Raw genomic sequence first — 20,577 nt, forward strand, 5'->3', positions numbered from 1 at the left:
CCCCCCCCCCCCCACACACACCCCGTTTTGTTGCAGTTCTTCTCCTCTGCAACTTCAGCTTAAGAGGGGGGACAGGATTGCGTCCTTTAAGCCACTGTCACTTAGAGGAGGGCAGGGAGCCATTCCTGTTGGCAGAAGAGGAGAGGACTTACAATCATGGGTTTAAATTAAGGGTGGGAAGGTACCGGCTGGATATTAGAAAAAGGTTTGTTTTTTTTTACATTAAGAGTTGTTCAACGGTGGAATCAGCTCCCTAGGGAGGTAATGAGCTCCCCCTCACTGGCGATTTTCAAGCAGCAGCTTGACAAATACTTGTCAGGGATCACAGAATCATGGGAGTTGGAAGGGCCCCCCCAGGGTCATCTAGTCCAACCCCTGCACAATGCAGGAAACTCACAAAAACCTCCCCCAAAATCCAATTAAGAAATCCATTGCTGTCAGATGGCCATCCAGCCTCTGTTGAAAACCTCCAAGGAAGGAGAGCCCACCACCTCCCAAGGAGGAAGCCTGTTCCACTGAGGAACCGCTCTAAACTCACAAACCCCTCCCCCTAAATTCACAGGATCCTCATTGCTGTCAGATGGCCATCTAGCCTCTGTTGAAAAACCTCCAAGGAAGGAGAGCCCACCACCTCCCGAGGAAGCCTGTTCCACTGAGGAACCGCTCTAAACTCACAAACCCCTCCCCCTAAATTCACAGGATCTTCATCGCTGTCAGATGGCCATCTAGCCTCTGTTGAAAAACCTCCAAGGAAGGAGAGCCCACCACCTCCCGAGGAAGCCTGTTCCACTGAGGAACCGCTCTAAACTCACAAACCCCTCCCCCTAAATTCACAGGATCCTCATTGCTGTCAGATGGCCATCTAGCCTCTGTTGAAAAACCTCCAAGGAAGGAGAGCCCACCACCTCCCGAGGAAGCCTGTTCCACTGAGGAACCGCTCTAAACTCACAAACCCCTCCCCCTAAATTCACAGGATCTTCATCGCTGTCAGATGGCCATCTAGCCTCTGTTTAAAAACCTCCAAGGAAGGAGAGCCCACCACCTCCTGAGGAAGCCTGTTCCACTGAGGAACCGCTCTAAACTCACAAACGCCTCCCCCTAAATTCACAGGATCTGCATTGCTGTCAGATGGCCATCTAGCCTGTTGAAAAACCTCCAAGGAAGGAGAGCCCACCACCTCCCGAGGAAGCCTGTTCCACTGAGGAACCGCTCTAAACTCACAAACCCCTCCCCCTAAATTCACAGGATCCTCATTGCTGTCAGATGGCCATCTAGCCTCTGTTGAAAAACCTCCAAGGAAGGAGAGCCCACCACCTCCCGAGAAGGAAGCCTGTTCCACTGAGGAACCGCTCTAAACTCACAAACCCCTCCCCCTAAATTCACAGGATCTTCATCGCTGTCAGATGGCCATCTAGCCTCTGTTTAAAAACCTCCAAGGAAGGAGAGCCCACCACCTCCTGAGGAAGCCTGTTCCACTGAGGAACCGCTCTAAACTCACAAATCCCTCCCCCTAAATTCACAGGATCTTCATCGCTGTCAGATGGCCATCTAGCCTCTGTTTAAAAACCTCCAAGGAAGGAGAGCCCACCACCTCCTGAGGAAGCCTGTTCCACTGAGGAACCGCTCTAAACTCACAAACCCCTCCCCCTAAATTCACAGGATCCTCATTGCTGTCAGATGGCCATCTAGCCTCTGTTGAAAAACCTCCAAGGAAGGAGAGCCCACCACCTCCCAAGGAAGCCTGTTCCACTGAGGAACCGCTCTAACTGTCAGGAAGTTCTTCCTAATGCTGAGCCGGGAACTCTCTTGATTTAATCTCAACCCATTGCTTCTGGTCCTGCCTTCCGGGGCCACAGAAAACAATTCCACACCCTCCTCTATAGGACAGCCCTTCAAGTACTTGGAGATGGTGATCCTATCGCCTCTCGGCCGCCTCCTCTCCAGGATGCTCTGGGCTGGTCCTACATTGAGCAGGGGGTCGGACTAGAAGGCCTGGATGACCGCTTCCGACGCTGGGATTCCGCAAGAGTCAGTGTAGTGTGCTATTTGGACTAGGAAGTGGCCAACCCAGGTTCTGAATCCTCCACTCCACCACAGGAGTTTGCTCAATGACCACAGATCAGTCATGAGCTCTCAACCTAACGTACCTCACAGGGCTGCCAGGTTCTTCTTGGCAACTGGTAAAGGATGGAGAGGGGCCCTAGGCCACATCGCCAGCAACGCACAGGAAAGGGCTTTTTCTAGCAGGAGCTCCTCTGCATATTAGGCCACGCCCCCCCCAATGTAGCCAATCCTCCGAGAGCTAAGAGGGCTCTTCGTACAGGGCCCACTGTACGCTCCAGGATTGGCTACATCAGGGGGGCGTGGTCAAATATGCAGAGGAGCTCCTGCTAGAAAAAGAGCCCTGGATGACTCCTGGCTGTTGCTCTGGTATTTGGACAAAAACTGTATAGGTAAACCAAAGAGCCCCGTGGCGCAGAGTGGAAAAGCTGCAGTACTGCAGTCGGGAGCCCTCTGCTCACATCCTGAGTTCGATTCCGGCGGAAGCTGGGTTTTCAGGTAGCCGGCTCGAGGTTGACAGCCTTCCATCCTTCCGAGGTCGGTCAAATGATGCCCCAGCTTGCTGGGGGGGGAAAGCGTAGACGACTGGGGAAGGCAATGCCAAACCGCCCCGTAAAAAAGCCTGCCGTGAAAACGTTGTGAAAGCAACGTCACCCCAGAGTCGGAAACGACTGGTGCTTGCACAGGGGACTACCTTGACCTTTTTAAAACCAATTTCTACCATAGAGTTTTCACCCAAATGCCAGTGCGTCAGCCAGACATTACTAGCATTATGATGTTACTTCCTGTGCAACACTGGCAAAGTGGCCTAGGCCTTCATCTTTCTGTTGGTAGGCTCCCCCCACCAGTCAGCTTACAGCCTCCAGTCACCTCTGCTGGCGGCGGGGGGAGGATCTGGCAACCCTATTGCAAGGATAAAAATGTAGGTGAGAGGAACAACATGCATCACATTGGGTCCTCGATGGGGAGAAAAGCAGGGTACAAATTAAGTTAGTAAGTTATCTCCCTGCAAAGGGCCCTCATCCCCTACCTGTCTCAAGTGCCGGAGGGAGCGGAAAACAGGCTGGTTTCGGACTCCACCATTCCAGCTACCGCAGTCCAGCATCAGAGACGAATCGGTGGGGCTCTTGACCAGTTCACGGCCTTCCCTGACGTCTGCCCGGCTGGAAGGTTTCCCATCCTCCTCCTCGGAGTTGTCCCAGCCTTCAGATTCTTCCTCAAGATCTGAATAAAATGAGAAAAAAGGTCAACACAAATTCAACGTTCGTTGAGAAATCCCCGGTCCCCCGTTCCACCTTTTGGGACAGCGCAAACCCCGCTTTGGCATAATCCCTCGATCCCTTGCTTAAACAAAGCCTCAGACGGAATACCTCGGCATTCACGTAGAAAAGCCCTGCTGGATCAGACCCGCGGTCCCTCTGGAGCAGAGGTTCCCAAACTTATTTAGCCTAATGCCCCCTTTTCAGAAAAAGAAAATACTCAGCGCCCCCCTGGAAATCTCCAGCTCCAACCAGCGCAATGGGAAGGTGCTGCCGCCCAACCTCTTTCGACCCAAAAGCAGTAGGTAGCAGTAAAATGCGGTGCTCTTCGGAGGCTTCCTTGGAAACCTCCAACAAGCACAGGCAACGTTTGCCCTGCAAAGAAAAGCAGTGGTGCAGCAGCGCCGTCCAGGGCTCTCGGCTTGCCTGCTGGCTGGTGCAATCATGCCACACGGGAAGAGGGAGGCAGGGGGTGCCCAGCATTACCCCATGGCAGGGTGGCACCCTAGCCAATCACCTACTCCCACGTGCTGGTCTTACAGAAGACACTGATTAGAAATTCTGGACCCCTCCCAGAAACGTGATGTTTTGACATCTCCCACTCTTCTCTCCTCTTCTCCCTTTATGTTTCCACCACCCCCTTATTTTTATCCACCGCCCCCCGATTGCACCCAAGGCTACTACCACCCCCCTGGATCGTTCCAGCTTCCCCCAGTGGGCAATATCACCCACTAGACTCTAGACCAGCACTCCTTTTCACGCAGCAGCTGACCAGTTTCTCTAGAGAGCCAACGACAGGGCACAGCGGCTGAGGCCTTCGCCTCTTAAGAACAAAGTAAGAGCCCCGCTGGATCAGGCCAGCAATGCATCTAGTCCAGGGGGAGGTGGAAAGAAAGCAACTTTAACTTTAAAAGCATTCTTCAAGCTGCCAGCTGCCTTGGCTTGGCGGAGTGATTTAAAGAGAGAAATGCTTTCTCCAAGCTGGCTGATGGGCTGGTGGGGGCTTCAAGAGCCACACAATATGTCTAAAAGAGCCACATATGGCCACTCCGACTCTATAGGGCTTTGAGGGTCCAGACAAGAACTTTTCATTTTGCCCAGAGACAAACTCGAAGCCAGTATAGATGAGTCCAGACTGCAGTGATACAGTCCCCATGACCCACTCCACTCAACATCCCGGCTGCAGCTTTCCCCGCTGATAAAAATTCCCCAAAGACTTTTCAGGGGTGGCCCCATGTTTTCTCTTCCTCCCTGGCCTCAGACTGTAGATTGTTAAGATCCTCAGGGCAGGGTCTTGCGTCTTCTGAGAAATCTCCACGCCTGCTTCACAACCACCACCACACAAACCATTAAAATCACCCTTGCAAGGGAGAGCATCCTCGGGATATGCGACAGAAAAGGAAGAGGATGAAGGCGTGGGGAGAGGGAAGCGACTCCCTGCTCAAGAGTTCGAATCCTACCAGCGAGCTTCTCCATCTGAACGAGCGTGTCCTCGGTGGGCGCGCCCTCCAGCAATTTCTCCGTCAGCCGGCTCCCACACGCCTTCAAGAGCCTGGGGAAATTGAAGGGCGTTGCAGAGGTCAGGACAGAAAGCTGCGAGGCTGCCAGTACATCTACGACATCTATGTTTTAATCTGTAAAGGGTGCCCGCACCGTCTATGCTGTATTTATGATCCGTTTCCATTGCTATTTCCGCCGAAGCCTGTCGGAGTTCAGCAAGTGCTAAAATTTAAGCAGCTTCTTAAAAGCAATGGATTTGCAGTCAGCGATTCAACTGAAAACGGGGCGGGCGCCTGAACACGTTTAACCACCCGACTGTCTCCACACCAGTGTTCCCTCTAAGCTGAGTTAGTGAGAGCTAGCTCACAGATGTTTGGCCTCCGACTCGCACATTTTTGTCTTAGCTCAGGAAAAATAGTCCCAGAGCAAACATTTTTACGCAGTCGCTCACAACTTTTATGCAGCAGCTCACAACAAGTGTGAACTGGCAGAGACTGACCAAGAGAGAGATCTTGGGGTCGTGGTAGAGAACTCACTGCAAAATGTCAAGACAGTGTGCGATTGCAATAAAAAAAGGCCAACGCCATGCTGGGAATTATTAGGGAGGGAATTGAAAACAAATCAGCCAGTATCATAATGCCCCTGTATAAATCGATGGTACGGTCTCATTTGGAGTACTGTGTGCAGTTCTGGTCACCGCACCTCAAAAAGGATATTATAGCATTGGAGAAAGTCCAGAAAAGGGCAACTGGAATGATTACAGGCTTGGCACACTTTCCCTATGAAGAAAGGTTGAAACGCTTGGGGCTCTTTAGCTTGGAGAAACGTCGACTGCGGGGTGACATGATAGAGGTTTACAAGATTATGCATGGGATGGAGAAGGTAGAGAAAGAAGTCCTTTTCTCCCTTTCTCACAATGCAAGAACTCATGGGCATTTGATGAAATTGCTGAGCAGACACGTTAAAACAGATAAAAGTACTTCTTCACCCAAAGGGTGATTAACATGTGGAATTCACTGCCACAGGAGGTGGTGGCGGCTACAAGCATAGCCACCTTCAAGAGGGGTTTAGATAAAAATATGGAGCAGAGGTCCATCAGTGGCTATTAGCCACAGTGTGTATATATATGTGTGTATACATACATATACATACTCCATATTTTTCGCCACTGTGTGATACAGAGTGTTGGACTGGATGGACCATTGGCCTGATCCAACATGGCTTCTCTTATGTTCTTATGTTTAATGCCGGTCGTTCACAAAGTAGAACTTTTGCTCACAAGACTCCATGGCTTAGAGGGAACATTGCTTCACCCCCCCCCCAAACATACAAATAGGACCACCCCTCCCTTGAAAGCACATTACCACGCGAAAGAAGTGTGGAGACAGGCCCACAGGTTCTCATCATTGGTCAGCGAGGTGAGGGAGCGGGCTGCGTTGCCGTTCCTCTGGTGCAGGAAAGGCGTGAAGGCTGTATTCATGCGCTGAGCCCTCTGAGGGCAGCCGTACTGCTCTGCCTCAAACACCTGTGGGTGGGAAAAGGAGCCCTGGTGAAAGGAAGCCGGGAAACAGGAGAGCCAGTTTGGTGTAATGATTAAGTGGTCGGACTCTTATCTGGGAGAACCGGGTTTGATTCCCCCCTCCTCCACTTGCACCTGCTGGAATGGCCTTAGGTCAGCCATTGCTTTTGCAAGAGTTGTCCTTGAAAGGGCAGCTTCTGGGAGAGCCCTCTCATCCCATCCACCTCACAGGGTGTCTGTTGCGGGGGAGGAAGGGAAAGGAGATTGTAGGCCGTTCTGAGACTCTGTCCTTGAAAGGGCAGCTGCTGTGAGAGCCCTCTCCAGCCCCACCCACCTCACAGGGTGTCTGTTGCGGGGGAGGAAGGGAAAGGAGATTGTAGGCCATTCTGAGACTCTGTCCTTGAAAGGGCAGCTGCTGTGAGAGCCCTCTCCAGCCCCACCCACTTCACTGGGTTTCTGTTTTGGGGAGGAAGGTAAAGGAGATTGTGAGCCGCTCTGAGACTCTGATTCAGAGAGAAAGGGGGGGTATAAATCTACAGTCTTCTTTTTCTATAGGGCGGGATATAAATCCAGTATCTTCCTTCTTCTTCTTCCAACACACCCTGATTCAGAGCAGGCCCTTAGCAAGTCTCATTGAAGACGTACCCTCTTTCAAAACAAATTCAAAGTTGGAAATGTTTCCAGAGAGACCCAAAGCCTCTCTCTTGAGGAAGACGAGGCAATGCGCAAACTCCTGATGATGACCCAGAAAACACTATTTTATTTTATTTGTAATCTGCCTGCCCCTGACCCTTAATGGAGAACTAAAACCTCCTCCTTTGTCCTCACAACAACCCTATGAAGTAATCCACATCTCAGTTCTCAGTTATTTACTTTGGTCATTTCTACCCTGCCTTTTTGGTGTAGTGGTTAAGTGTGCGGACTCTTATCTGGGAGAACCAGGTTTGAAGCCTCACTCCTGCACATGCACCTGCTGATGTGACCTGGAGTCAGCCACAAATTCTCTCAGAGTTGATCTGCTCAAGAGCAGTTTCTGTCAGAGCTCTCTCAGCACCACCTACCTCACAGGGTGTCTGTTGCGGGGAGAGGAAAGGAAGGCGATTGCAAGCTATTCTGAGACTCCTTCAGGTAGTGAAGGACAGGGTATAAATCCAATCTCTTCTTCTTCTTCACAGACCCAAAATGTCTGGCATTGTTCTCCACTCCTCTATTTTGCCCCAAAACAGACCTATGAGGTATGGATATTGCCATGGATATTGCATTTTCATGTTTCCATTCACACCTTTGTCTGTCCTGGGAATGTTTGGGGGAGTTCTGGGTTGATTTCGCTTTTGTCGTGTTGCCTCTGTGTGTAACTTACAAAGTGGTCCCTCCACCCCGAGGGGAGAGGCCAGGGTCTGCTTCCCAAGGATACGCTGTCACTTCTCCCAGAGACTATCTGGCACCTGTTCTACTTGAAAGGGATATGTAACGTCTGAATGCTTTTCACGGGATTTGGGGGGGGGGGGGGGAATTGGCAGGCTCATAACGGCCCGAAAGAGGGTACGAAGATCTGGCCTACCTGATCTGGCACAGAGAGTCATACGCCAGGGCTTTTTTTGAGCAGGGACGCAGTTCTGACGGGATTGGTGTCAGGAAGTGTGGCCTAATACGCAAATGAGTTCCTGCTGGGCTTTTTCTACAAAAAAAGCCTTGTGTAAAACAATGGTGATTCATGGGGTGTGGCCTATTATGCAAATGAGTTCCTGCTGGGCTTTCTCTACAAAAAAGCCTTGTGTGAAACAATGATGATTTGTGGGGTGTGGCCTAATATGCAAATGAGTTCCTGCTGGGCTTTCTCTACACAAAAAAGCCTTGTGTGAAACAATGGTGATTCATGGGGTGTGGCCTAATATGCAAATGAGTTCCTGCTGGGCTTTCTCTACAAGAAAAAAGCCTTGTGTGAAACAATGGTGATTCATGGGGTGTGGCCTATTATGCAAATGAGTTCCTGCTGGGCTTTCTCGACAAAAAAAAGGGCCTTGCGTGAAACAATGGTGATTCATGGGGTGTGAAACAATGGTGATGTCGGTGGGTGTGGTCTAATATGCAAATGAGTTCCTGCTGGGCTTTCTCTAAAAAAAAAAGCCTTGTGTGAGACAATGATGATTCATGGGGTGTGGCCTAATAGGCAAATGAGTTCCTGCTGGGCTTTCTCTACAAAAAAGCCTTTCGTGAAACAATGGTGATTTGTGGGGTGTGGCCTAATATGCAAATGAGTTCCCGCTGGGCTTTCTCTACACAAAAAAGCCTTGTGTGAAACAATGGTGATCCATGGGGTGTGGCCTAATATGCAAATGAGTTCCTGCTGGGCTTCCTCTACAAGAAAAAAGCCTTGTGTGAAACAATGGTGATTCATGGGGTGTGGCCTATTATGCAAATGAGTTCCTGCTGGGCTTTCTCGACAAAAAGGGGCCTCGCGTGAAACAATGGTGATTCATGGGGTGTGAAACAATGGTGATGTCGGTGGGTGTGGTCTAATATGCAAATGAGTTCCTGCTGGGCTTTCTCTTAAAAAAAAAGCCTTGTGTGAGACAATGATGATTCATGGGGTGTGGCCTAATAGGCAAATGAGTTCCTGCTGGGCTTTCTCTACAAAAAAGCCTTGCGTGAAACAATGGTGATTTGTGGGGTGTGGCCTAATATGCAAATGAGTTCCCGCTGGGCTTTCTCTACACAAAAAAGCCTTGTGTGAAACAATGGTGATCCATGGGGTGTGGCCTAATATGCAAATGAGTTCCTGCTGGGCTTTCTCTACAAGAAAAACGCCTTGTGTGAAACAATGGTGATTCATGGGGTGTGGCCTATTATGCAAATGAGTTCCTGCTGGGCTTTTTCGACAAAAAAGGGCCTCGCGTGAAACAATGGTGATTCGTGGGGTGTGGCCTAATATGCAAATGAGTTCCTGCTGGGCTTTCTCTAAAAAAAAAAAGCCCCGCATGAAACAATGATGATGTCGGTGGGTGTGGCCTAATATGCAAACGAGTTCCTGCTGGGCCGTCTCTACAAAAAAGCCTCGCGTGAAACAATGTTGATTCAGGGGGTGTGGCCTAATATGCAAACGAGTTCCTGCTGGGCTTTCTCTACAAAAAACAAGCCCTACATACCGCTGTAACTGCCTATCAATAGAAATGAACCTTACCTGAAAACCAGAGAGGCCTGCTTACTGAGGAGAGGGACTGGATGCTATGCCGCAAATTTGGTGCCTCTACCTCAAAAACCAGCCCCTCTGGAGCCCCAGATACCCACAGAGGATTTCTCCATTATACCCTATGCCCAGCACCAATTTCCCTCACGTTTACTGAGGACTACGGCAGAGGCTGACACTGGGCTGAGGGTGTGTGACTGGCCCAATGTCACCCAGCAAACATCCATGGCAGGCAAGCGAGCCCCGCAACTCCCCAATGGTTCACACAAAAACTTTCCCCACAAATGCCGATCGTGCCCACTCCACCTCTCCCACGTGCCCCACCTCACCTTCAGCGCTTTGCCCTGCAGCTCATCAATAATCCCCCGGATCTTGCCCAGCAAGAAAGGCCAGGAGTTAATGAGGTAGATGCGGTCCATCATGATGGTGATGATGCTGTACCACCGCTGGAAGCCCCGGGCCAGGCTGTCTTTGATGAAGAAGGTGTGGCTGAACACGAAGCCATGCTGCTCGTCCCCGAAGAAGATGGGACCCTCCCGGCCCGGACACACCTTGTGAGGAAGGACGAGAGAGTGAAGAAATGAACGTACAAGGCCTGGAGGGAGAGCACGGACTATGCAGGGTGAAGGTCTCCAGTTCAATCCCCAGCCTCTCTACATCGAGTAGGTGTCCAGCATCGATATTTCTCAATAATCAAGCTTTTGTTCTTTAATCAAAAGTTGCTTTATTGTAAAAACTCCATAGCTTGCCCAAGGACAGACTCCTTGGAAATAATGACATACACAGCATTGTATAGTAACTTATAGGCATGCTTCAAAGGGAAAGGTTACAGATAACTTCAAAAGGATAACATAAAGATGCAAATTGAGTTGAGGGTTCAAAGGCTACTCACTAGTATCTCTTTATGACTAAGGAATGTCAGCTAATAAAAACATCTCTCTTTCTCATACATTCTCTGCGAACCGATAAGACCTGGCTGTGTGAATCTGGGGGAGAGGCAACTCTACACCGTTAACACAAGGTTACTCTAAACATCCTGAGTCCAGATGGATTTATTATGCACCCTTTGGTCAGAAGGAGAAAGCAGGGGGGGGGGGAAGAGCATGAGGAGTGTTCTGCTTTGTATCTGGCTTGTCTGCTAAACACCATTAGAATTAGCATATAGAAATGGCATGCTTGACAGTAGGTGGTAATGGGAAAGATCTCGACCTGAGACCTCGGACTGCTGCTGCCAGTCAATATTATCCGTAATAGACAAAAGGTTTCATTCAGAAGAAGACAGCTTCATGGCCACAGGAATAAAAGAGATTCATGGAGGAAAAGTCTTTCAGTCGCTACTAGCCATCGGGACTGAGGGGAACCTCCACATTCAGAGACACTAAACCACTGAGTCCCAGAGCCAGGAGGCAACATCAGTGAAAGGCCTTGGCCTCTATGTCCTCTTGTTGGACCTCCAGGGGAAAAGGCTGGCCACTGTGTGAGACAGGAGGCTGGACTAGATGGACCCTCACCGGACTGACCCAGCAGGGCTCCTCTGATGCTCTTCTCCAGGGAAGACCTTGGCCTCTCTGCCCTGTTGTTGCCCCTCCAGAGGAACTGGCTGGCCACTGTGTGAGACAGGAGGCTGGACTAGATGGACCCTCACCGGACTGACCCAGCAGGGCTCCTCTGATGCTCTTCTCCAGGGAAGACCTTGGCCTCTCTGCCCTGTTGTTGCCCCTCCAGAGGAACTGGCTGGCCACTGTGTGAGACAGGAGGCTGGACTAGATGGACCCTCACTGGTCTGATCCAGCAGGACTCTTCTGATGCTCTTCTCAGGGGAAGGCCTCGGCTTCTCTGCCCTGTTGTTGGCCCTTCAGTGGAACTGGCTGGCTGCTGTCTGAGGCAGGATGCTGGACTAGATGGACCCTCACTGGTCTGATCCAGCAGGGCTCTTCTGATGCTCTTCTCAGGGGAAGGCCTCGACCTCTGTGCCCTGTTGTTGGCCCTCCAGAGGAACTAGGTGGCCACTGTGTGAGATGGGATGCTGGACTAGATGGACCCTCACTGGTCTCATCCAGCAGGGTTATTCTGATGCTCTTATGTGTGCATGTGAGGCCCACAGCCCACCCCGATCACACAGTTTCCCATTTCCCTATGTCTGGAGAGGGGATAAAGGAGACCACCAGAATTCCAAGAAGAGTGCAGGTCCAGATGCCTCTTCCAGGCCCCCTCCCACTGAGAAATGAGAGAGCACCCCAGATTGTCCCCATTGTCCTTGCAATGAATGTGGGCGTAACCTCCTTTCCCCACCAGGGAGGGGTCTGCAGGAAGGATCCTCAGCCTTTTAAAGCAAGCTGCCACCTCTGGAATTTCCAGAGAGGGTGGTAAGTGCCACGCCAAAATGGCTGCCCCAAGAGGTGGAGCCAAAGCCCAAAATGACTGCTCCAAGAGGCAGAGCCAAATGGGATTACATCCCCCCCCCTACACCTTCCAGGAAGAAGGAAACGGTGACCACATGCTGGCTAAGGAAGGAAAAGGAAAGGTCCCCTGTGCAAGCACCAGTCATTTCTGACTCTGGGGTGACGTTGCTTTCAGAATGTTTTCCCAGCAGTCTTTTTATGGGGTGGTTTGCCATTGCCTTCCCCAGTCATCTACGCTTTCCCCCCAGCATGCTGGGTGCTCATTTTACCGACCTTGGAAGAATGGAAGGCTGAGTCAACCTCAGCCGGCTACCGGAAAACCCCGCTTCCACTGGGGATCAAACTTAGGTCGTGAGCAGAGCTCAGGACTTCAGTACTGCAGCTTTACTACCGCACCACGGGGCTCATTGGCTAAGGAAAGCCAGGGGCTTATCTGATCCGCAAGTGGGAAATCTTTAAATTTGAAAGAAAGCAGCCATTTGAAAGAGAACAGCCTTGTAATGACCCCGCCCACTTTCTGAAAAGCTCAGCCAGCAGCAAGAGAAAGACTGTCAGACACCAGGTTGGGGACCCCTGGTCTAGAAGCACCTTTAGACCTCTGGGCAGCACCACTGAGTCTAACAGAATGCAAAAAAAAAATCCAAGGAGGGTTTCTAAACGGAGGGTCCCCTAACCCATCAACAGGCAGCTTACCTCGCAGCTGAGGCTGCGGACGCAGGCCTGGCGCACAATGCTGAAGAGCTGTGGGTGGTTGGGGTGCTGGTGGCTGACGTACTTAATGGAGGTCTCTTTGTCGTGGCTGACGTAGCCTGGGTGGCCCGCTGGGAGGGAACGGCAACCCTGAAACAGGAAAAGAGAGAAGTGGGGGGGGGGGGGGGCAGCAGAGAGGAGTTCACTTCGCTGACAGAATTCCTGGAATAAAATCACAGCCTTTTTTAGGAAAGGGGGCCAGCGCAGCGTACTGACTAGCAGAAGTGTCAAACATGTGGCTCGGGGGTTGAATCAGGTCCCCGAGCAACTGGCTGTCATCCGCTTCCTTCTCTCCCTCTCTCTTGTTCCCTTCTGCATCACAGCTTGCTTTGCCAGGCTTGCTCAATCACACAGGAGCTACAGAACAAAACCTCTATTTTCTCCTTTGGCTGAGGCTCCTCTCTCGGGAAGGAAGGGGGACAGGGAGAGCTTGCTTTGCCAGGCTCTCTCAATTGCACGGCAGAGCTACTGAGCCAAGCCTCTCTTCCTTCTGTTGGCTGAGGCTCCTCCCCCTCCTGGTCCCCTGGGGAAGGAAGAAAAGAGCCAGAGCTTCCTTTGCCCAGTTCTCAAACATGGGAGAAATACAAAGAAAGCACTTTTAAGACCAATGACTGCTAATGTTCTAAACATTTTAAACGTGTTTTTTTTTAAATCTTTAATTGTGTTTGTCTGTGTCCTTTATAAAGTTTATATCTCCACTACCTGGCATTACATTTTATGACACGGCAGGCCTGGCCAGACAAGGTCTCATTAATGTTAGCTCCATCCCTCATAATAAATGAGTTTGACACCCCTGGGTTAGCATGTCAGACTAGGATCTGGAAGACCCAGGTTCGAATCCCAACTCTGCTATAGGAGCTTGCTGGGAGACCATTGGCCAGTCACACGCTCTCCACCTGACCTACCTCGCAGGGTTGTTCAGAGGACAAAACGGAGGAAAGGAGAACAATATAAGCTACTTTGGATTTCAACCAGGGAGGAAAGTGGAATAGAAAGGAAGTAAACAAATCAACTAAAAACCAATCAATCCTTTTTGGGATAAAAGCGCTGTGGGCAAAGCAAACCTTTGAGGTTAAGACAGAGCGACTCCAAAATTTTGGGTTACGATTTCAAGAAAACTGCAGAGACTTTTTTGCTTGGATTACAATTAGAAAAATTTCCAAAGGAAGACAGGACTTTAATTTGGTACTTGCTCTCAGCTGCTAGGACATTGTATGCGCAGCTTTGGAAACAAGGAACAATACCAGAGAAATGGGATTGGATTGTGAAAGTTTTATCGTGGAGTGAGATGGACAAATTAACTAAAACTTTAAGAGACTATGACTTAGACTTATTCAAAAAGGAGTGGAAGAAATTCAAAGGATATATGGAGAAAGAGTGGAACGTAAAAAGACATTGGACAATTTTTTAGTATTAATCAAAAGTATTATATTTTGATAGATTAGTGGTACCTTTAGAATTAAACTCAAATTTATAACTTCGGGGAAGTCAATATTGGAGGGAGCAGGGGTGAAATATCATACGGTGTAGTATAAGAAAAGGATAATTAAATATTGTAACCATGTGTTATTAATAAATTGTTAAAACACAAGACAGAGCGACTCTACATTCTTTTTAGACGGGTGACTGGAACTCAAGGGCTTAGCGGCAGAGCAACTGAACTCCCCACAAAGCTGCCTCACATCGAATCCGAACTTCAGTCCCTCAGAGTCGGTATCGTTTGCTCAGATCTGCAGTAACCTCTCAGGGCTTTCCTATCGCCCACTACAGAGGTGGCCGAACTGCAGCTCGGGAGCCACACGTGGCTCTTTCGCACATATTGTGTGGCTCTGGAAGCTCTCACCGCTCCATCAGCTGGCTTGGAAAAAGCATTTGTCCCTTTAAATAACTTGTCCAAGCCAAGCCAGCTGGCAGCTTGGAGACTGCATTTAAAGTTGCTTTCTTTCCACCTCCACCCCATCTATTTGCCTGCCTGCCTTCCCTGTCTTGCGGCTCTCAAACATCTGACATTTATTCTATGTGGCTCTAACGTTGAGCAACTTTGGCCACCCTTGATCTATTTACCTGATGCTTGGCATACAAAAGGTCCCAGGTTCAATCCCCCATGTCTCCAGGAAAAATTCTAGAAGGGAAAGAACTATCGCTGGGTCAAGGAGGCCCAGCTGAGCTGTATGAGCCCAAACTTATCTCTGTCCATTTCAGAGTTGCCAGTTTAGCAGCTAGAGCACTGACTAGCAGGCAAATTTCTATCTGAGTCCCCAACTCTGCTGCCAAAGTAACTGCATGATCTTGGGCCATACTCTCAGCCTAGCCTACCTCAAAGGGCTGTTGTGAACATAAAATGGGGAAGGGGGAAATGTCCTTCGACAGTAAGAGGGCTGTCATATAGAGGATGGAGCAGAATTGTTTTCTGTGGCCCCAGAAGATACGACCAGAACCAAACGGAAATTAAATCAGAAGAGTTTCTGGCTCAACATGAGGAAGAACTTCCTGACCGTTAGAGCAGTTCCTCAGTGGAACAGGCTTCCTCGGGAGGTGGTGGGCTCTCCTTCCTTGGAGGTTTTTCAGCAGAGGCTGGATGGCCATCTGACAGTGATGAAGATCCTGTGAATTTAGGGGGAGGGATTTGTGAGTTTAGAGCGGTTCCTCAGTGGAACAGGCTTCCTCCTTGGGAGGTGGTGGGCTCTCCTTCCTTGGAGGTTTTTAAACAGAGACTAGATGGCCATCTGACAGCAGAGAAGATCCTGTGAATTTAGGGGGAGGGGTTTGTGAGTTTAGAGCGGTTCCTCAGTGGAACAGGCTTCCTCAGGAGGTGGTGGGCTCTCCTTCCTTGGAGGTTTTTAAACAGAGACTAGATGGCCATCTGACAGCAGAGAAGATCCTGTGAATTTAGGGGGAGGGGTTTGTGAGTTTAGAGCGGTTCCTCAGTGGAACAGGCTTCCTCAGGAGGTGGTGGGCTCTCCTTCCTTGGAGGTTTTTAAACAGAGACTAGATGGCCATCTGACAGCAGAGAAGATCCTGTGAATTTAGGGGGAGGGGTTTGTGAGTTTAAAGCGATTCCTCAGTGGAACAGGCTTCCTCGGGAGGTGGTGGGCTCTCCTTCCTTGGAGGTTTTTAAACAGAGACTAGATGGCCATCTGACAGCAGAAAGGATCCTGTGAATTTAGGGGGCAGGATTTGTGAGTTTCCTGCATTGTGCAGGGGATTGGACTAGATGACCCTTGGAAGTCCCAGCTCTATGAATCTAACATCAAAATGTCCATAGACTTCCAAAAACAGAGGCTAGATGGCCCTCTGACAGCAATGAGGATCCTGTGAATTTAGGGGGAGGTGTTTGTGAGTTTCCTGCATTGTGCAGGGGACTGGACTAGATGACCCTGGACTAGGTGACCCTTCCAACTCTATGATTCTACGAGAGGCAGCGTGGGGCAGTGATCTGAGTTTCAGACTGGACTCCGGGAGAGCCATGTTCAAATCCCCAGTTTGCCATGGAAGCCTGCTGGGTGACATAGGGCCAGTTCCTCAGCCTAACAGGGCTGTTGTGAGGAAAAACTGAGGAGTGGAGAACAAAACAACTTTCTCTGTGTCCCTGTTGGGGAGAAAGGCAGGCTATCAAGGGAAGAAAGGAGGCTGAAGCTCCTCAATAGGAAGGGGAGAATCTTCTTTTCCAAAGAGCTACTTCCCTCTATCTATTTGCAAAACCAACACCAGCCTTAGATAGCTGTTTAGATCCCCGAGAGCAAAAGAGAAGCCTCAGCATTTGCTGCAGAGAAGCGGGAATTGGCCAAATTCTTCCTCGAACTTCAGCCTACTTGCCTCACACATATCCGACTTCTTCGGTCCCGGGCTGCTAGAGTCGGCGCTGGCACCCTCTGCCGGGCTGTGCGAGCGAATCCGGCTGCTCATCTGGATGCCTCCTTCTTCCTCTTCCTGCCCAGGGCTGTCCCCATTTCCCGGGCCCTGCGGAAGGGGGGCGTGCAAGACTTCGGTGCAGAAGAGAGTCCGCGGGCCGTGCAGTTCGCAGAAATGGCAAAGGACCACGATGGCGTTCATCGCGCCTCAGTCCTCGCCTCAGAATAGAGACCCAAATTCCTTCCGGGGATTCCCCCTTCTTCTGCTTCAGGAGCAAATCCAGTTCAGCTTTGGATGTGAATCTAGTTCCTTTAAAGAAAAAAAAACCCTTTATTTTGTATTGGTTCAGGGAAACATAAGAGAAGCCATGTTGGATCTGGCCAATGGCCCATCCAGTCCAACACTCTGTGTCACATAAGAAAAGCCATGTTGGATCTGGCCAATGGCCCATCCAGTCCAACACTCTGTGTCACATAAGAACATAAGAGAAGCCATGTTGGATCAGGCCAATGGCCCATCCAGTCCAACACTCTGTGTCACATAAGAGCATAAGAGAAGCCATGTTGGATCAGGCCAATGGCCCATCCAGTCCAACACTCTGTGTCACAGAAGAACATAAGAAAAGCCATGTTGGATCAGGCCAATGGCCCATCCAGTCCAACACTCTGTGTCACATAAGAACATAAGCGAAGCCCTGTTGGATCAGGCCAGTGGCCCATCCAGTCCAACACTCTGTGTCACATAAGAGCATAAGAGAAGCCATGTTGGATCAGGCCAGTGGCCCATCCAGTCCAACACTCTGTGTCACAGAAGAACATAAGAGAAGCCATGCTGGATCAGGCCAATGGCCCATCCATCCAACACTCTGTGTCACAGAAGAACATAAGAGAAGCCATGTTGGATCTGGCCAATGGCCCATACAGTCCAACACTCTGTGTCACATAAGAACATAAGAGAAGCCATGTTGGATCAGGCCAATGGCCCATCCAGTCCAACACTCTGTGTCACATAAGAACATAAGAGAAGCCATGTTGGATCTGGCCAATGGCCCATCCAGTGCAACACTCTGTGTCACATAAGAGCATAAGAGAAGCCATGTTGGATCAGGCCAGTGGCCCATCCAGTCCAACACTCTGTGTCACAGAAGAACATAAGAGAAGCCATGCTGGATCAGGCCAATGGCCCATCCAGTCCAACACTCTGTGTCACAAAGTGGCCAAAAAACCTATGCGCCATCAGGAGGCCTATCAGTGGGGCCAGGGCACTAGAAGCCCTCCCACTGTGCCCCTCCCGAAGCACCAAGAATGCAGAGCATCACTGCCCCAGACAGAGAGTTCCAATAATACGCTGTGGCTAATAGCCACTGATGGACCTCTCCTCCATATGCTTATCCAATCCCCTCTTGAAGCTGTCTATGCTTGTAGCCGCCACCACCTCCTGCGGCAGTGAATTCCACTTGTTAATCACCCTTTGGGTGAAGGACTTCCTTTTATCCGTTCTAACCCGACTGCTCAGCAATTTCACCAAACAGTAGAGAGCTGTTGTATCTAATGCATCACACACGTTACAATATGCTATTCTGGTTATTTTTCAGAGAGTCAGAAGAAAGGTACAAAAATCACACCTTAAAAAAAAAAAACTTTCCCAAAGATGCCGAAAGCAAGTATGGGATGAAGCGACCTTTGACTTTTAAAAGGTTATACCCCCCCCCTCTTCAAGAAAGCAATCTTGTCCCCTCTTGACCTCCTCTTCTCCATACTAAATGCTCCTAACACCTTCAAGTCTTTCCTCACAGGGCTTGGTCTCCAGGCCCCTGGTCATCCTCGTCGCTCTCCTCTGCACCTGCTCCATTCTGCCCACATCCTTCTTGAAGTGAGGCCTCCAGAACTGCGCACGAGACTGAATAATGCAGTGTCCAGCGGGACTCGGACATCTTGTGATTTGGATGCTAAGCCTCTGTCGCTACACCCCAAAACTGTGTTCGCCTTTTTTTGCTGCTGCATCACAGCAACTGCTCCTATTCAGCGTAAAGTCCACCCATGCCCCCAAGATCTCATTCATGCCCACTGCTTCCCAGAAGTGTATCCAGTATGCATGTTCCCCATCTTTTTTTTGCTACCCAGACTTGTTACCCAGATTCTCGACCCACATCCTCGTACCACATCCCATTCACACGCACACCCCAGCCACAAAGCCCCTGATGAGTTGTCCCAGGTTGTGACTCTGCACCTGTCTAGAACGCAACCTGATTTGAGCAACCCTGGTTTTTAAAAAAAACAAACACAAAATTATATAAAACTGAAAGGATGAAAAAGCAATGAAATCCCACTCACGGAGAGCAGGAGATGATGGACTCCTGATTCATCCCTGCAGTCCTATGGGTTGCAGTGGTGTAAGCCGCCTTGATCCTCATTTTTTTTTTTTTACAAAAGGCGGTCTATAAATAAGGTCAATAAAAATGAAATCAGCTTTGACCAACTTGACTGACACATTCCAAAAAGACCCTGGCGCCGCATGCCCAGAGCAGGAGACCCACCCCAGCCGGAAAAAAAACTACCTTTTAACCTCTCCTCCCAGCAAGCTGAGGTCTCCCTCCAGAAAAGGGGTCTCTCCCTCCAGGTTGACTCGCCTTCCCCTCTGCGCATGCGCGCCGTTCCACGGTCGGGTTCCAACCCAGAGCGCCTGACACTGACAGAGCCGGAGATACCATTGGACGTCCTCCAAGGGGGGGTGATAGAGAGCTCTCGCCGCCTTCGGCCGGCCTCACCGAACTAAAGAGTAGGTAACAGATCTTAAGAAACACATCCTGAGATAACCTGAATGCCTACAACCTCCCTAGATAGCTTCCTCACCCCTTCACAACCTCCCCAAATCTCCCTCCCCGGTATCTGTAAATGGTTAAGCCCGAGGTCATTCGCCGCTAACGAAACAGTGGAGGAGAACATCCTTAAAGCGGGGGAGGCAGCGTTATCCCTCAGTCAGGGATTCTCTCTCAGAGCGAGGGAGGCAAAGATACACGCTGAAGTAGAGCTCAGGGAGCAGTGAGAGGGTGAGGAGCTGGGAAGGGGATCCGTATAAAAACGAGCAACGCCCTTGAAGCTGCTTTCTGGCATCTGAGCCCCCCCCCTAACTGGGGAGATGGTACGAGCCACCCAGTCCTATGACAGTCATGTGATGGAAACAGCTGCGGTATTGAAACAGGCGGCGGGGCGGAGCCAGCGTGCAGAAATAAAAATAGGGTTTGGAAGCGAGACCGGGGAGTGTTTAAGAGCAGAGAATAAATAGTTGGCAATTATTGACATGGTGCAAAGAATTAGTGTAGAGATGCATCCCCGTGTAATGTGTCACAGGCGCAGTTTATGCGCTTGCCAACCTCCAGACGAGAAAAACACTGAAAGATAACCCGTCTGTGGGCATTAAAGGAGAGAGGGGAGAAAAATAGGGTTGCCAAGTCAATATTCAAGAAATATCTGGGAACTTTGGGGGTGGGGCCAGGAGCAAGGCTGTGACAAGCATAATTGAACTCCAAAGGGAGTTCTGGCCATTCAAAGGCACTGCACACCTTTTAAATGCGTTCCTTCCATAGGAAATACTTAAGGATAGGGGCACCTTCTTTTGGGGCTCATAGAATTGGACCCCCTGGTCCAATCTTTTTTGAAACTTGGTATTTTGGGGAGAGGCACTGGATGCTATACTAAAAATTAGGTGCCTCTACCCCAAAAAACAGCCCCTGCAGAGCCCCAGATACCTGCGGATCAATTCTCTATTATTTTCTATGGGAATAAGTCTCCATAGGGAATAATAGAGTTCCCAGCAGACATTTCTCTCCCCTCCCTCCGCTTTCTGATGACCCTGAAGGGGGGGGAGGGCCTCCAAACCGGGGGATGCCTTGCCCCCACTTGCAGACTGGAAGAAAGGTAAATACCTCTGCGAAGAACCAGCCTCAAAAAAGTACAAACTAATAAACGTTTTATAAATAATATCCATGTAAGGTGAACCTAATCACAATATAAGAAACAAAAGTCACATCCACACCCAAAGTCTCAT

At 50.0% G+C, this 20,577-nt stretch overlaps 1 protein-coding gene across 1 annotated transcript in view; it reads right to left on the reverse strand.

The window, feature by feature from the left end:
* FLCN (folliculin) overlaps positions 1-19,188 on the reverse strand; it is a 31,577-nt gene extending 12,389 nt beyond the window's left edge. Inside the window, exons 1-7 of the mRNA XM_060260813.1 lie at positions 19,088-19,188; positions 16,495-16,839; positions 12,622-12,768; positions 9,856-10,077; positions 6,185-6,345; positions 4,781-4,872; positions 3,092-3,285 (exon numbers count right to left, since the gene is read on the reverse strand). Of these exons, the coding sequence (XP_060116796.1) occupies positions 3,092-3,285; positions 4,781-4,872; positions 6,185-6,345; positions 9,856-10,077; positions 12,622-12,768; positions 16,495-16,731 (1,053 nt within the window). The 5' untranslated portion in view covers positions 16,732-16,839; positions 19,088-19,188. The remainder of the gene's footprint in view (positions 1-3,091; positions 3,286-4,780; positions 4,873-6,184; positions 6,346-9,855; positions 10,078-12,621; positions 12,769-16,494; positions 16,840-19,087) is intronic.
* Between the last annotated feature and the right edge of the window lie 1,389 nt (positions 19,189-20,577).

The sequence above is a fragment of the Heteronotia binoei genome, chromosome 20 (genome assembly GCF_032191835.1).
Source record: "Heteronotia binoei isolate CCM8104 ecotype False Entrance Well chromosome 20, APGP_CSIRO_Hbin_v1, whole genome shotgun sequence".
In the NCBI taxonomy this organism is placed as follows: Eukaryota; Metazoa; Chordata; class Lepidosauria; order Squamata; family Gekkonidae; genus Heteronotia; species Heteronotia binoei.